General features: G+C 36.2%; 1 protein-coding gene and 1 pseudogene across 1 annotated transcript; one reads left to right on the top strand and one right to left on the bottom strand.

The window, feature by feature from the left end:
- Nucleotides 1–112: 112 nt before the first annotated feature.
- Nucleotides 113–12212, bottom strand: LOC121770099 (annotated as a pseudogene).
- Nucleotides 12213–12264: 52 nt separating this feature from the next.
- LOC121771503 (uncharacterized protein At1g10890-like) lies at nucleotides 12265–14755 on the top strand. The gene is made up of 4 exons (XM_042168297.1): nucleotides 12265–12452; nucleotides 13062–13286; nucleotides 13635–13854; nucleotides 14298–14755. Exons 1-4 carry the CDS (start codon nucleotides 12331–12333, stop codon nucleotides 14544–14546), a joined length of 816 nt encoding a protein of 271 aa, XP_042024231.1. The 5' UTR covers nucleotides 12265–12330; the 3' UTR covers nucleotides 14547–14755.
- Nucleotides 14756–16499: the final 1744 nt, after the last annotated feature.

Here is a 16499-nt window from a genome sequence, read left to right on the forward strand (position 1 = left end):
AATAATCTCTAATACAAAAATGGGAAAAAGTAACCAAAATCCTCCTCTCTTTGGCCTTCTGTTACAATTTCTAGACTAACCTCGTCTGCATTGCAGAAGGTGCAGAATAACTTCATAGCCATCTGTCTAATTGTCACTTGGCTTCTGCCATGTCCTTCTGTGCTTTCTTTCTCCGGTAAAATATTGGGCAATCTCGACTGATCAAATATGCACTTATTAGAAACTATAGAACCAACATTGCAAGATTTGATGAATATAGAACAATTGAAAACCTAGTCAAAGAAAAAGGATAGTTGCAAGAAACGACTGAACAGGTATCTAGCTTTTATCAATTGGTTGACGGGATAATATTCCGAACAACTTAATCAAGATTCTAGATTTGCATAGAATAAAATCCAACCAATAGTGTAGCAAGGACAATAGAGCAGATCTCATATCTAACCTAGTGCAAAGCACATCGTGATCTGATGAAGAGAGCCTTGGCACTCCTGGCATTGTGTCCAGAGTCATCCAAAGAGTTCCTCTAAGTCAGCCACTGAAAAAAATACATATGTAGAGTGTACTTTTGTCATGTAGTCTTCAGTTGTAAGAGATTTCTGAATGGCCACTATATGAGTGGAAGACATAAACTGTAAAAACAAAGCTTTGCATACCATTAGCCACGGACTTGCAATACAGTTCAGCTTCTCTTCCTTTGCAGTGTGAGCATAGAGTTTGTTCTGAATTACTGCATCATTTGTTAATCGCTTAATAACAATCTGGTTATATGATACAATATTATCCTTGCTATTTCCTCTAAATTTTCATTCATCTAAAGGATGTCTGTTTAAGCAGTAAGATGATTACAACTTAAAAATGAATTTACGATTGGCAAAAGATTTGGCATGCCCCCAACCTCTATTTACTTAGAATGATTGCTATTTTGGTATTTCAATAACTAACCTCGAATGAGCTTATAATGTCTGTTGGGAAAAATAACTTAAAACTCCTGGAAAGACTTGCATATATAGTTCCATGAATGTTTAAGACTCTGCTACAGTCCAGGTTTAAAGAAACTGTAAAAAATGGTTTTATTTCCTTTTACATCTTTAATATATGCAGCTGCAATCACCAAAATTCTGTAGTTCTGATGTCTCAAATTTGAACAATTAGTAAAGCTAAGGCATGCATCCTGGATATCTAATTACTATCTAGCAAGCTTCTCTTACCAAATGAAACATTTATACCATCTAGACAATTATAATAGAGAAGAAGCAACATATGATCAGTACCTGATTAAAGCCTTACACCCAATGCAAGTTAGTTGCTTTTTAGCAAATCTCATAATGCCGCTGTTGGAAGGGGCAGAAATGGAAATAGATCGTGTATGACTTCCGTGGATAAGCTCACTACTAGCATTCCTCAATATAGGTTCAAAGATCCTCAGTAATGGCTGCATAAGAACATTGTTAGCAGGATTCATGGGTATCAGCAGACTGAAAAACCAAAATTTTGATTTACAAACCTTGCTAATTTGATTGTCAAGGTAGTAACGAGGGTCTATCGGAAATTCGGAATATTGTTTTCTAATACAGAGATGGGATCCTCTGATTTTTCATACGCCTGTTTCAAATATCACGTCAGGTTTTTCTTATCAAGTTTTACGAAGTTAACAGACAAATATCCATAATAAGCTTACCTTGGCACCTTTTGCTGCTTTGATAATGACATAAGGAACTCGATCCCCAACATTTGGAGCAGTAGCAGCATCTCTCTGTTTGTGATAATGTAAATAAAATATATTTGTCAAAATTCTTGTGGAATTGACAAAGAATCTAATAATACTAACAATCTAATTAAAACATAGTACCACCTCCGTCCTCAAAAAATAGACTAATTTTACCATTTTGGGGTGTCCATCAAAATTAGACCATTGGAAAGTCTTAAACAAATATTAACCCTACACATCATTCTAAATGTGGACCCCACAATCCAATTGTGCATTAAAACACATGCCATTTATAGCTCTGTCTATTTTTTATGGACGGAGGTAGTAAAATATTTCTAGCATGAATTAGATTCAAAGATCATTCATTAAGGATTGCTGAAGAAATTGTACATAACAAGATGAAGATGCTAATGAATGTAAAACAGCTGTATGCAAAATATAACATGTATAATTATTTAACAAAAACATAGTACCTTACAAACTGTCTAACCCTACCCCAACTACGTGGAATGGCCAGGAAAAGAGAGACAAAACATAAGTCTTTCCTGGGTGGTTTAGAGGTTTAATAAAGTATTAAGAGACATAGCCAAGTATTGCTAATTATACTGAGAAATTGGGTTTTGATGTTGTTAGCAAATAGAGATTAAGGTTACAGCTATTTGAAAGTAATCAAATCTATAACGAAGTCATTTTATCTAATAAATATGAAAAAAGATGTCATTAGTAGACTATTAAACTTTCAGTTGAAGGAGATGTTTGCTATTGCTTTTTGCATCTGCCGGGAACAGCACACCTCCAAGTAAAATGTCGTTTGGGTCGCTCGGGTCGCTCGGGTCGCCCGGGTCGCCCGGGTCACCGCCCCAACTTGGGTGGGTTGATCGAGATACAGGGTCGCGGCTGGGTCGGCGGGGGCGACTGGGTTGATACTGTGGGTCGCAGTCAAATGAAGAAAAAAGGAAATTGAAGAAGATGAACAGTCCCATAATATTTAAATACTACTAATAAATGGAATACAGCATGTACACTTCTAGATTACATAAATGATTTATTAAATAGTTGTGCAGGTCTGCTGGTGCACGTTCTCCTATGATAATTAATAGGCAGTCTCTCATTCTCTCTCATTACTCATAAACACTACTAGTAATATTTAACACATGGAGTACTCCAACTCTCTCTCTCTTACTCGGCTCTTCATTTCTTATAAATACATTATCTTTATTATAATAAGAGCACAAACCTTTCTATAGTTTATTTATATTAAAAAGAATGCAATGGTGGGTCAATAAAAATAAAAGTTAAGCATGTTATACAATTTTTGCACTATTAGCATGTCCGATTCGTGGGTCTCTCGACCCATTCGACTCGTCGACCCGTGACCCGAAATTTCACTCAATCGCCCCGGTGCGACCCGTGACCCTAACAACACTGGGGTTTACTATGATCAAAAGGAAGCTCTACTAATGAAGTACAAAATATGATCCAAAAGTCAACATACAAGAATAAGGTGCTACCCCAGGAACTCAATGTACCTCCAGTATAGAGAATGTTCAAGCGTGAATATTCAGAAATTGAAAAGTATACTAATTGTTAGGAAACTGTCGAAGAACAAAACAAAGGATACCATGTCATTTGATTTTTCCTTAAAAATAGAAATTAAGATTCTATATTGGAAGTTAAAGTCTGAATATTCAGAGATTCAAAAGCATCAGGAAACTATCGATGAACAAATTTGGTTTTTATTATTTTTTTAAGAAAAGGACATTAAACTGAAAAAAATTATCACCTTGCGCATCCGTTCTGCAAGCTCAACTTGCACTGCTTTAACTTCATAGTCATCCCCTGTTTTAGTCAGACCCTATTGAAAAGGAAGTGGCAGTGGAAGCAGAATGCCAGAGTCTTAGTCAAAATGGAACTGGCAAACAGGTCTGCAACATTAAGCAATTGAAGAGGCCCAGAACATGTCCAGCTTAAATAAATTTCTTGCCTTGGTGATAACTAAAAGAGATAAATCCATGCGATTCATAAGAAGATCTGAGATTGTGTTCTTGACAAACTGAACTGCACCAGGAATGTCCCTGTCTATCAATATTTTATTGAGGCATTCAGTCACTAGGTTCTTGACTAGCAAACAATTGTCCCGTCGTACAGTTTCAATCCCTGTGAACAGGAAAAAAGGAGTCAGCTAGAAAGACAATATAGCAAGATTGGCAACGGCAAAAAATCAAACCAAAGGAAACAACAAACATTCAGATAAAGTACAATTAGCAGCATGTCTCACCTTTTGTATCCATCTTGTCATATTTATTTGGGTTTGTCCAAATAAGGCCAGCATATCTCTTCTTACTAATCAATAAATATGGGTAGTAAATCTTCTCAAACTCTAGCTTTATTGGCTGCAAATAAACAAGGACACCAGATAATAACAAGGACAGTAATGAAGCAATAGAAAAGCAAGCAGCCGAGAAAAGGGGGGAAATACAGATACAATAACAAGAACAAATGTTCACAAAAGTTGCACCAAATAATATTCAATCCAAGTAAAAAAACAATGACAGGGTTAATTTTCAGCTACAAGAAATAAAAAAAAATCCCAACAAACTGGACAAAGATAGATGCACAAGCTGCTTGGGATTATCTGCTCATCAGTGCAGGTGCAGAGCCTTAAACTGTAGAGTTTGATCAGACAAGCCTATACAGAAAGCTATTTGATGCATTAAACATTTCATGGCTGGATATCTAATTATCTACTACGGAGTATTATTTTATTAGCAGAGAGACTGGAAGTTCAAAATTCAAAGAGAAAGGTAGATGCCACATATAGATAATTAAAAATGGGGATACTATTTCAATTGAGGAAATGTGCTAAGGGCATTTATGAAAAAAATCAAAACAAATTTTTTTTTGCATCACTTCAAATTAGAAAACTGGGAACATCTGACAGAAGTAAAGCACATAATTAATATCATAATTTTAAACACGTGTTAACATGACAAATGAAAACCTGTAAAAGCAGCAAAATAAGAACACCAGCTAACATACCCTGATGAAAGTGCCACTAATATAATCAGCAGCCTCCCTACCAAAGTCCATAGCTGCATCAACTGAGGGCACACCAAATTGCACCATAACTGAATCAGTATCTCCATATATGACCTGCAACGTCATTTTTATTATTTGTCTATATAAAAACATGACCTTGAAAGAGATATTGAAAAAGAACTGTAGAATAAAATGAGTCATGATTAAGAAAAAGGAATAGAGTGTGATGTCCAAAGTCAAACATTGAGTAAATGGCCAAGAAGACAAATTACTAAAGACATTAGTATTTCTTCTGCATAACATCTTTGTGCAGATATATTTATAGAAAATGGAGGGGAGAATGAAAGATCTAAACAAAACAACTACTCCCTCCATCCCATAAAACAAGCCTGCATACTTTTTCGTCTGTCCCATAAATATCTTTTTTTTCCCTTTTTTTGCACACTACCCACCACAAATTGCTGCAATACTATCCTTATTATCACAGTTTATTTAGAATACAAACAATATGACATTGAATTTGACAATGAATCTCTTTTAAGAACAATATGATGCAGACATATGAATTAAGGTAATCTCTGTAAAATGACACTTGATGGAGGGTCAAATGCCAAAGGCTCCTCATCCACATGATATAATAAGTTCTTTATCTTTCATATGCATTTTGATATAATACAACAGCTTTCACATGTTATACTTCACTCGTATGGGCAAGAAAGATACTAAAAAGTAGAAACAAACTACATCAGTTAAAAGTGATGGTTATAACATAAGATACTTCAACTACAGTTAGTATTATGTTTTACCATGCTAATGGAGAGGCCTATTCGCCAGAAGGATCATGGATATACCTCAGCGTTATGCTCATAGCCCCCAAGCACAGTGAATTTTTCTTCCACGAGTTTCTTTGTGTGTTCAATCAGTTGTCGACCTTGAGATTAGCCAAAAAAAACATGAGATCAACTTTCACAAGAGGTAAAAACTGTAATATTTTAGAGAACAAGTCCAAGCCTTGCATTTATGCGTTCAGCTCTTCAGGATTTATTACCATAGCTGGTAACACTGGAGGATATCTCTAAACAAGGTAGTTGGCCAACTGTTGCTCCAGTAAAACCGTACACAGAATTAGCGCTTATCTGGTAAGGAAATGAATGGCTAATCACTTCTCAACTCTGTAAACCTCTTAATGTAAGTACCATATCATAGTAAAACATAAAACGTGAAAGGGATCAAATTGAGACAGTCACCTTTAAGGCCAGTTGCCGCCCATCTAGCACAGCTTTCACTAGAGGATCCTTAGCTTCCTAAAGAACAAATCATAAAGTCTGTTCACTTGACGTTTCCATAACTTTTTATCAAGACATATTTATAAATATACAGAGTTCATTGCAGAAACGACACAGCTTTTACCAAATTTCCTTTTTTACACAACATTTTAGTGTTGTGCAACTTTTGCTATTACAACATATGTACCTTCAAATCTGCCTTGGCCCTTTTACGAGCAGTCAAAAGTTCTTCAAGAATTTCGGGCAAGATTCCCTGAAGTCAAACTTGTTAATTGAGGCAGAGGTAAAGATGAAATTTGCACATTACCAATATTTAATTTATTTCACATAATTGTGATCATAACCAAGGAAAGTGTATGCACCTTCTGTAAATTTGATTTCACGAATGTATCACCAGATGGAGTTTTAGTGACGCATTCTGGTGGAAGATTAAGTTTACGGGCCTCTTCTGGGGTTACCTATTAATAGTCATTAGAACATCATAAACATCCTGGATTCGTACACTGATATCATTAGCTTAGTCTGATTTCATTCATCAATGATGCAGACTAACAATTAAGTAAAAAAGAAGGAATAGTTGAGCTTTTACCAGCGTACAGTAACACAAGTTGTATGCCATCATAATTGACGGATACAAAGATGCAAAATCAAGTGTTGCAATAGGCTTTTCGTAGAACCCTGCTCTACCTTCCAGAACCTGCGGACCAAATCCTTTTCTTGTAAGCAAATATTTTGTTTCCTCTCCACGTTGCACAAAGTCCATTACATAAAAAAAAGTAAAAAGAAAAGGAATCCACATATGTGGAAGAAAAATAAAAGTTACTGATTTTATATATAGCCAGAAAACATGTGTTTCACATTAAGCCAGAATTCCCCCAATTTTTAATGATAGTACATATAAAATGTTAAGAAATCTGAACTAAACACTCCACACCATGCATAAATCTTAATGGATATATTGTACGTGTAGATGATAAAAAATGCAAACTTACAGTTGCACCCTCATACGTTCCCTGTTCAGTTCCAGCCTGTTTCGCATTTGGAATAACCATATTCTTTTGTTTAGCTTTCCTAAGAAGCTGAGACGACACCTGAGATGAAAGCTTAATATTAGATCTGCAGTTCACAATCCACCAACTATCAGTGATAGATGAAAGTTACAGATTTTCACAAAACCTTAATGCTCTGCCCTCTGGAAAGTAGAAACGAGATGGGAACACCTGTAACTCGAGCCATCTCCACATAGTTATATATGAGCATCAACTTATCCAAAAGACGTTGTGGAAGTTTAGCATCCTACACAATTTGACCCTTTCAACAATAGTACATGTAATTAAACTCATAATTGATAATTTGGTATGAGGAAATTTTGAGATCCTGTAGTTGATTAAACACTAAAGCAGAGTAAACAAATATCCAAAAGACGTTGTGGAAGTTTAGCATCCTACACAATTTGACCCTTTCAACAATAGTACATGTAATTAAACTCATAATTGATAATTTGGTATGAGGAAATTTTGAGATCCTGTAGTTGATTAAACACTAAAGCAGAGTAAACAAACACAAAGACCAATTTAGAAGGGTTAATTGAAAGACAAATCACAACCTTTCAATTCAATCACATGTACAGAATCTACAATTCTGAAAGTTCGCAATCTTTTTGTGGTTTCACCAGAGATAGAAATTGCCATAATTGAAAAGGTTCAAAAAACATATAAAGTGCCAAAGATCATCAAAGGTTAAACTATTGCAATATACGCTGTAAAGTCGTTAACAATATTGGGAACGAGGAAGACTTATGCACTATCACACACACAAGTGAAATGCACTCAAACATGTATGTATGCATATATGTATGTGTAGATCCACTTATCACTATCATAAGTATGTGAAAGGTAGTGAGTTGGATAAAATTCCAGTATTCAAATCTCACTGCCACACACAGATTAAAAAATTCCCCATACATAACTTAGATGATAGTTAGCATGAACCCATTAAAGACAAGGAAAATCCAGAGAATCCATTATATTATATGATATAGCATAATGAAATTACAAACCTAGAAACTTACCTTTAAACAATACACAGCAAGGCATCTCCTTGTTTCTGAACTTCCATTCTGAAGGTCAGTTATAATTGAATGATGAACATCTTCTTTCTGCACATGTATCATAAGAAATGATCAAAGAAGATAATCTCCAGCTATAACGAATATGTCAGAAACAGAAGCACAAAGAAACAAGGCAACCTTGAAATATGAATGTGACTGAAATTCCAAGGAATAAGTAAAGCAATTAATTTTTGCAGAAATTGGAGAATGTAGGACATCTTTAAAAGATATTTGGATCAATTATTCATTCATTTCGAATCCAACCTAAGATCAAGAAAGTTACGGGTGTCTAGTTACATCAATCTTTGGATACTCTGAGTAAATATTTTTATTTGTTGTATATCTAATCTAGTTGTAATGTATCTAAATCCCAACTTCACAGCATATCTTCTTTTGTTTTTGGTGATTACTCCTACATAAGAACCTAAGGAAGCAATATTTCAAAAGCACTAAGTGTTTCTTGAAGACAGGCTTTCGCTTATTCATCTTAGCCTGTTGGGTGCAAACTCACACCACAGCGGAGAACAAGGAAAGTGGAAACAATATATAGTTGAAGAGTATCTGAAAAAAATATCACCTGCTCCTTCAGAAAGTGTGCAGATACAGAATTTAGTGAATAAGAGCTTAACTTGTAATCTCTTTGCATGACCTGCATGGAAAATAATCAGACAGTAGAAGCTTACATAAGAATATCCATGGGTGTGATAGTAAAACTTCAACAAAATGATTGGTCATTCTAAAATACATTGAATATCTCATGTGCTAAGAGAAAATGTTCAAAAAGAAAAACCTGTAGCAGATCAAATTGAACTCTCCCCTCAATTGTAACTTCTTTACTTTCCCTGGTCCCGCCTGCACCCCAATAAGCTTTGATAAGTTAGATAAATTACCCTCGAGTAACAAACTAATATTGTTTGTTGGCTCTCTTTCATAACTTTATCTTACAGATCATATTCCTATCATGCTAGTCCTCATTTAAAGATTGTACTTTGACAGAAATAAACTAGATGTAAGTATGACGGGAGCAAGGAGAAACTATTTCATGACCTTGATGAAAAAGTTGTATCTTTGACACGGACTCTACTATTCCGGATACGTGCAATTATTGGAAATTCAGCTATCCCCAACACTTCAGCTCTCTGTCCAGAAGACATTAAATATTCATTTCTTTAACAAAATAAAATCCTTTTTGATCTTGACCTGAATAGCAAGTCAAATAATTTCCATATTCATTGGAGTAAATTACTATAGATTGGCAAAAAAACCTGAATCAGGTATGGCAAATCAAATTTGCATATGTTATAACCAATTATGATATCTGGGTCCACTTCACTGAGGAAGTCCTGCAAATTAAACTTAAAATTCAAACAGACATCTTCAATAAAATTACAGTGATTATCAGAAGAAAAAGAGAAAAAAAGACCTAATAACAAGATAAACTTCCATCTTACTTGCTTATCTTGAAATCATTTCTCTTTTATTTTTAAAATGTTTGCAAGCAGATGAGGGTCTCATATCCTAACCTCGGAATACAGGAATATAGCAAGCAGTGTTTGCGTGGTGGTTGGTGATGATACATTGGTGTGGGGACAATTAAATGATCATTAGTTTTTTTTAAAGTCTGGGTGTGGGTGTTTTCCAAGTAAGGATCACCTATAACATATCCTACTACACACACGCAAACATGAGTGATGGACCCCACCATCACTTATCATGTTTGTGTGTGTAGTAGGAGATGTAGTAGGAGATGTTATAGGCGATCCTTAGGGGTGTTCTCCTTGGTGCTCAGGAAACATAGAAAAACAAAGATAGGCTAGTTCCTATCTATCATGTAGCGCAAGAGCCATCAAACATCCGAAAATAAAAGTTCATGCTATGATTGTTATCCAAGAATTCAGTGCCAGTGCCTTCTTATAATTAAAAGAATAAATGCAAATAAAACTAATATTAATAAAAAAAATATTGTAGAAGGGCACTCTCTGTCAATACTACATTTGTCAGACTTGTCCAAGAACATTACCCTCCAAGCTAATAGAAGCTCTTTTTCGGTGTCAAATGACATAACATCAACTCCAACAATAGGTGAGCAAGAGTTAAGGGTCATCACATTGCGAACAAATGGCTGCTCTTCTCCCTGCAAGGTAACCTGATTGGCTACCTAGAAATAACCAAAAAAAGAACAGAAAAGAAAAAGGCAAGCATCAGAAAAGTCTCTGGAGAAAAAGCAACATACTCCAGCTAAGATATAAATACAGTCATCGTAAACCTGAATAACAGGATCATGAGTGGGCTCAGGAAAATGGCCTTTTCTTCCAGCGCACTCAATATCAAAACTTAGTATGCGAAATGGAGCAATCTTTGAGAATTCCCCTTCAGGTGCATGACTGATCAAGTCCGTAAAACTAACAGCATTTGTTAAAGAAAAAAACATTTGAACAAAATAAGTCTGTTGAACATGATTATAATGATGAGTTTCACTAATATTTTTTTCTTGTTTAAGGATACAGGCAATCAAACTCTAGTTGACAGTAGGAGAGGTTTCTTCCTGTCTTCTTATACTTTCCCTGAGGAACTTCTATCCAATTGCCGCCAACTATATTGCAGTCAACCATGAATCGAAGAGCAAAAAGCACATTGCTCTCGTATGTCATAAAACTTTTCATTCCCAACCCATCAATTTGTATTCCTCTATCTAGGATACCTGCCAAATAACCATTACATTTGATAAAAAAAATCTTGAAAATCATAGTAAGTTATCATGCAAAATTAAAATGTCAGAATTGTGGTATCAGCAAAGTAAATTTCATGTGCTTCTTAGACAAATAGCGCCCCGCTTAACCTCGAATCATGCATTACATGCCATTTCACAGTATTTCACTACAATGTAGTAGTGAGTCAGAGGCTTACCAAGTTATACTTGAAAAGAATAAGAAGTACACAGTCATACCACGGCAGCTGGTGACCATTGTTGGCAGTGCCACTACAATTTTAAGAAATGGTTGAGCATTCTGCTGTTGATAGTACATGATGCTTCGCCTCTGTACAAGTTCAATGCGATGAACAAACTTTGGAACCTTACTATTTCGGTTTGTTTCTCTCATCTTACCCTACAGAAACCAATAAACAGCAATATATTAAATGTAACAGCAATTCCATGTGAGTCATGGCAAATACAAACATAAAGAAACTTGAAAAATACTACCTCAAGGACTTGATGGAAACGGGAGATATCATCAGGACCAAAGCCTGGTAGACAGCTGATATAAAAGTATGGCTCGAACCCATGTACATTTCAGCACACACTATGCCCTAGCCACGAAGGAATTGCTCAGTAATATTATTAAAATATGAAACTAGAGATTTTCTTAATCTATAACCAAACATAAAATTCTCTATTTCTCGCTCAAGTTCCTAAAAACAAGCAAGTCAAAAATACTGGGCAACATCTATGCTAAGTTGCATAATACCTTCTTCAGTTACCCCAAAAATCCTTATAATTGCAGCAGGACCAGTAGAGCTAGGCAACAGTTCCCTGTTGCTATCTCCAACGATGTAATCGATCTCCAATTGTTGAAAAACTACAAATAAGAACGAAAAATATGAGGAGGTGGGAGGAGAATTACTAATGGCAAAATCCGAAACCAATTACAGGAGCAGCGGAACGATTTCTTCGACTATGAGTGGATAATTACCAATGTTTCGAGACTGAGATTGGTAGGAATCGGAAAGTGGAGGGCGCGCGCGGCGCTTCCACTTGACGAGACGATCGGCGAGCGCACTGCGCTGCGAGTCCTCCTCCTCGTAGTGGAGTAGGGTTTCCTCGAGGAATACGTCCTCGTCCAACTCCTCATCTTCCACCACTAACTGGTGCTTCGGTTTAGGAGATGGAGTTGCTGCTGATGGCGGCGGCGCCTCCCGTTTCCTACTGTTGCCGGTGGCACTCATGGTGTTGGCGGAGGAAAGAGGGCTTTGGGAATTGAGAGGGAAACGTGAGTGCAACTTCCCGCCAACAAGTGTGCTACTTATAGCCTTTTTTTATCAGATGTCGTCATTCCAGTGTAAAGTCGCTACTGTTAATATTCACACAAAAACAACGACATTAGGTCGAAATTTTATGTAGTATACAAGAAAGCTTTAGAAAATCTATTAAAAAATCCGTTTTGGGGGGAGATTTTTGGAAATTACGTATGCCGCGGAGTATATCGAGGTCGCCGTCGTATTCGCGGCGGCGCTACTCCCGGTCTCGCTCGCCGGCGGTCACTCACCGCCACTCCTCCCGTCGGGACCGTGCGCGTTCCCCTTACAGCAGGTCGCTTTACTAATCCCCTGCTCTAATTATTGCTACTGTTTTGCTCTTTTTTGGTGCTCTTCTGTGTCGCCAATTTCACTCCAACACGGCTGCTGTATATCGCTGGCTACTCTTATTATCCTGATCTGACCTATCGATTTAAACGTTTCCTGGATTAAATTGCATAAATTTGGTAGTAATCTCATCTGATTAAGTGATTGATTAAACATTAGAAGGTGTTGGCTGACCTTTTAAGCTCATTAAAACAGCTTATAAATAAGCTTAGCCGGACACCCATAGTATTAAGTCTTGTGGTCAGGCTGTAGTGATTGTGAAACATAAATCTGTTAGGCATTCAACAGTTTACGTGATGATGTTCTGTCTCTAAATAGGGGAATTGTAATTTTGTGGAAAATGGATATTTAGTTCATTAGGTTGTAATTTGCTTAGAAATGGATGGTAGCAACACTGCTAATCAATTTAGCTACTCCTAGCTATTTAGGATGTGGAAAAGATAATAGTAACAAGACTGATTTTCAAATTTCATTGGACTGCACTAGTTTTTCAATTGGTTTATACTCTCAAGTAGAGAATTTAAGTACGCTTCGATAACTTTTATGTTTATGGCAGGCGAAGAAGTCGTTCTGGTACACCGCGGCGACGAAGAAGTCGTTCTCCAGCTTCAAGGCATCACAAGAGCCGCTCCCCAGTGCCAAGACGTCATAGGAGACATAGAAGCCGAAGTTCTTCTTTGTCTCCTTCACCTAAATCTCGTAGTCCCAGTTCAACATTGACTGAACGTAAGCTTGCTAATGAAAAATTGAAAAAGGAAGAAGAAGAAGAAGAAAGGAAAAGGTAACTAACAGGCTCCATCCTTTGTTTGGTAGAAAAAACAATCTGCTAACATTTTTTTCTTGTTTTGTTGAGTAGCATAATTTCTTGATCCTAAAATGCGATAATAATGTTATGATGTGGAGTTTTTCTATGAATTTCTTCTGAATTTAAGGAACATAATTATAATCACCTGATGGAACCTTGTATTTTTCGCTTTGTCGCCTAAAGTTTTTCTCTTGCCACTTACCTCCAAAAGTTGTTAAAAAGGGAAAATGTTGGATGGGATTGAATTATTGCTTTTAAGAAACCTCTGTAAGCTTTTACTGTTAGATTTCACTGGGTAACTTGATGACTTAAGTCCTCTTTTAGACTGCAGCAGGAAGAAGAGCTCAAACAATTAGAGGAAGAGACTGCAAGGAGATTGGAGGAGGAAATTCGCAGTCGAGTTGAGGAGAAATTGGGTTCCGAAGAAGTCAGGTTAGAAATCGAAAGACAGATAGAAGAAGCCCGGAAGAAATTGTTTAAGGACGTCGAAGCTCAACTTCAAAGAGAAAAGGAAGCTGCCCTTGCTGAAGCAAGGGCAAAAGAAGTAAGTGCTTGAGATGCTAATCCTATTCTTTCTTTTATCCAGTCATATGTTATTGCAACAATCATTCCCTTACGTTGCTCCACTTTGAAGTGATTCAACTTGTATTTTGTAAATTTGTGATGCTATCTTGTGATTCTTCCATGTCATTTCTTCTGTTGTGTAAAGTTAACAAAGTAACTAGAGGAACAGAGACCACCAATTCTTTGTTCACTGTCTACTGCTCTTTCAATTTAGAAGTTTCAGTTGAATATGTGTTGGTCTTGATGCATTCCAGTCATACCATACCTTTGTATTATACATCCTTTCTGGTGTTTCCTGTGATTTAAGAAGGCATCTAAAATGTCTCAATCTCTGATCTTCCTTTAATAATCCGATATGCGATTCGGGCTTCTCCTGTTTTCTGCATATTAATCTATCTAATCAAAATCATGACATGCCAACAGGAACAAGCTCGCAGGGAGAGAGAAGAGCTAGATAAGATGCTCGAAGAGAATCAAAGGAGGGTAGAAGAATCTCAGAGGAGAGAAGCTTTGGAACAGCAGAGGAAAGAGGAGGAAAGACTTCGAGAGTTGGAACTGATTCAGAGACAAAAAGAAGAGGCTGCTCGAAGGAGGAGACTGGAAGAGGAGGAAGAGCGAGCAAATCAGATATTGCTTGGTAAGAACAAGCCTCGGCAGAAGATTGGCCTGTAGGTGAGTCTGAACATACTTATGTAAACCTATGTTTACCTATTGTTGTATAAGTACGGATTACTTTAGGAGAGTTGCTTCCTACAGTACATTACTGTTTCCCTCGGTGTGACCATTATGTGCTGAATACTTGCAGACTTTTGATTTGAACTGTGAACAAATTTACTTGTTTTCACTTTATTTTGTATTAATGGAAACCCTTCAGTCGGATACCTCTGGTGTGCAACTGGGTAACCCGCATCCTCTAATACAGTTGTTGTTGTTGTTATTGTTTGTTGAAGCACAGAGCTAGGATTCGAATCTAAACCATATTGCTAAAAATTCTGGTTCCGAAATGCTGGTGCCAATTTTGCAGGTGGAACCAGACCGTGAAGGGTCCAACCGTCCAATCGTTTCTGGTTTTGGAACCGAACTTTTTGTTTTTTTTTGTTCCCTTTCCAATTTCCATATTTTCCTTATCCTTTTCTTTCACTTCTCCCCTCTTTTTTTCCTCAAAACTTTCCCTCACCTCTCTTGGCTTCTTCTCTAAATACACACAGCGCTAGCGCTGCTTCTCCTCTTCAGCGATGTGGCCAGTGGCTTCTATTTCATCTTCCTGCATCATGCATCTCCTTCTCTCACTCACACACCGGCCACTAGTCTTAGACAGTGCGCTCTCTCTCTCTCTCTCTCTCTCTCTCTCTCGTCTGGTGTAGCAATGGCATTGTTGCGCAGGCACGCGCTGTCTTAATCTAAAAGAGTAGCTTGATATTTTGATAAACTATGCAAACCCAAAGTGGTCCCTTTTGTATATTAAGACAGGCACTAATTTTGTATGTACCTCCAGGATATGTCGCTATAATTTGTGAGATTTAAAACAATACTACTAGAGATGGATTATGTCAGAACTGAACTTTTCTTAAAATTATACTTAAAACATAATCATGTTAGTTCCCAAATATATTGATATTAGTTGGCTTCATAAAACATAGTATCAATTTTTGACTAAGTATTAATTCGCTGATTTATGAATATCAACATCGGACTCTATATCAGTTTTATAACTCAATATCAATAATTGACAATATATTCTATGATGTCAATTAATATTAATATATCAAAGAATTGATATGATTTTGAGTTTAAAAAAAATCGTTGAACCACTCCTTATCTATATCCATCATATTATGGATGTATCTAATTTTTTGATATGATTTCGTTTCAAAGGAAAAGACCCACATAAATGTAGTTGAAGCAGGCGCATGACTTACGAGTTAGTATTATTAGGATTAATTTGGAGAAGGTTTTTTGAGCTTGAGGTGGAAAAAATGTGTCAGAACCGGCCATTTAGATGCGACCACTTGTCCCTATCCAAAAGATGCCTCTCTAATAAATATTTCTTGCATATGTATCTCATTTTTATACGATTGATAATATCATTTCAAAGAAAAAGCCCCATATACAGTATTTATATAATACTTACTGCTTAAATTAATTATGTAAGTAGGTGAAGCACACACATGTTTACATAATTATGTATTTTATTTATACTACATCCATACTTTAGACCGTAACTATTTTTATTTTAGTCTGTTTTATAAAATTAAAAATTTTCTATTTTAATAAAAAAATCTATTTAATAAGGTGAGACTCATACTCCCAGTAACAAAATTTTAATCATTTTTTCTCTCTATCTCTCCCACCTTATCAATTGTACATAATAATATCATGTATGCAATTTATGTTAAATATGTGGATTTAAATAAGGGAAAATTTATGAATATGACTCAACTTTCAAACTATAATATTTTGACAATCATCTTTGAATAATGTGACAAAAATATTCCTAGTCGTAGTTTTGGGACTTGGAAATTAGTATAGTAGTATTACTTTGTGCTTCGTAGTTTAGTGTTGGGAACATGTAGTCTCCGACATAACACATAGACCTTCAAAGCCCCTAAAATTGAACTTGGACAT

This window comes from Salvia splendens, chromosome 16 (genome assembly GCF_004379255.2).
Source record: "Salvia splendens isolate huo1 chromosome 16, SspV2, whole genome shotgun sequence".
NCBI classification, from domain to species: domain Eukaryota; kingdom Viridiplantae; phylum Streptophyta; class Magnoliopsida; order Lamiales; family Lamiaceae; genus Salvia; species Salvia splendens.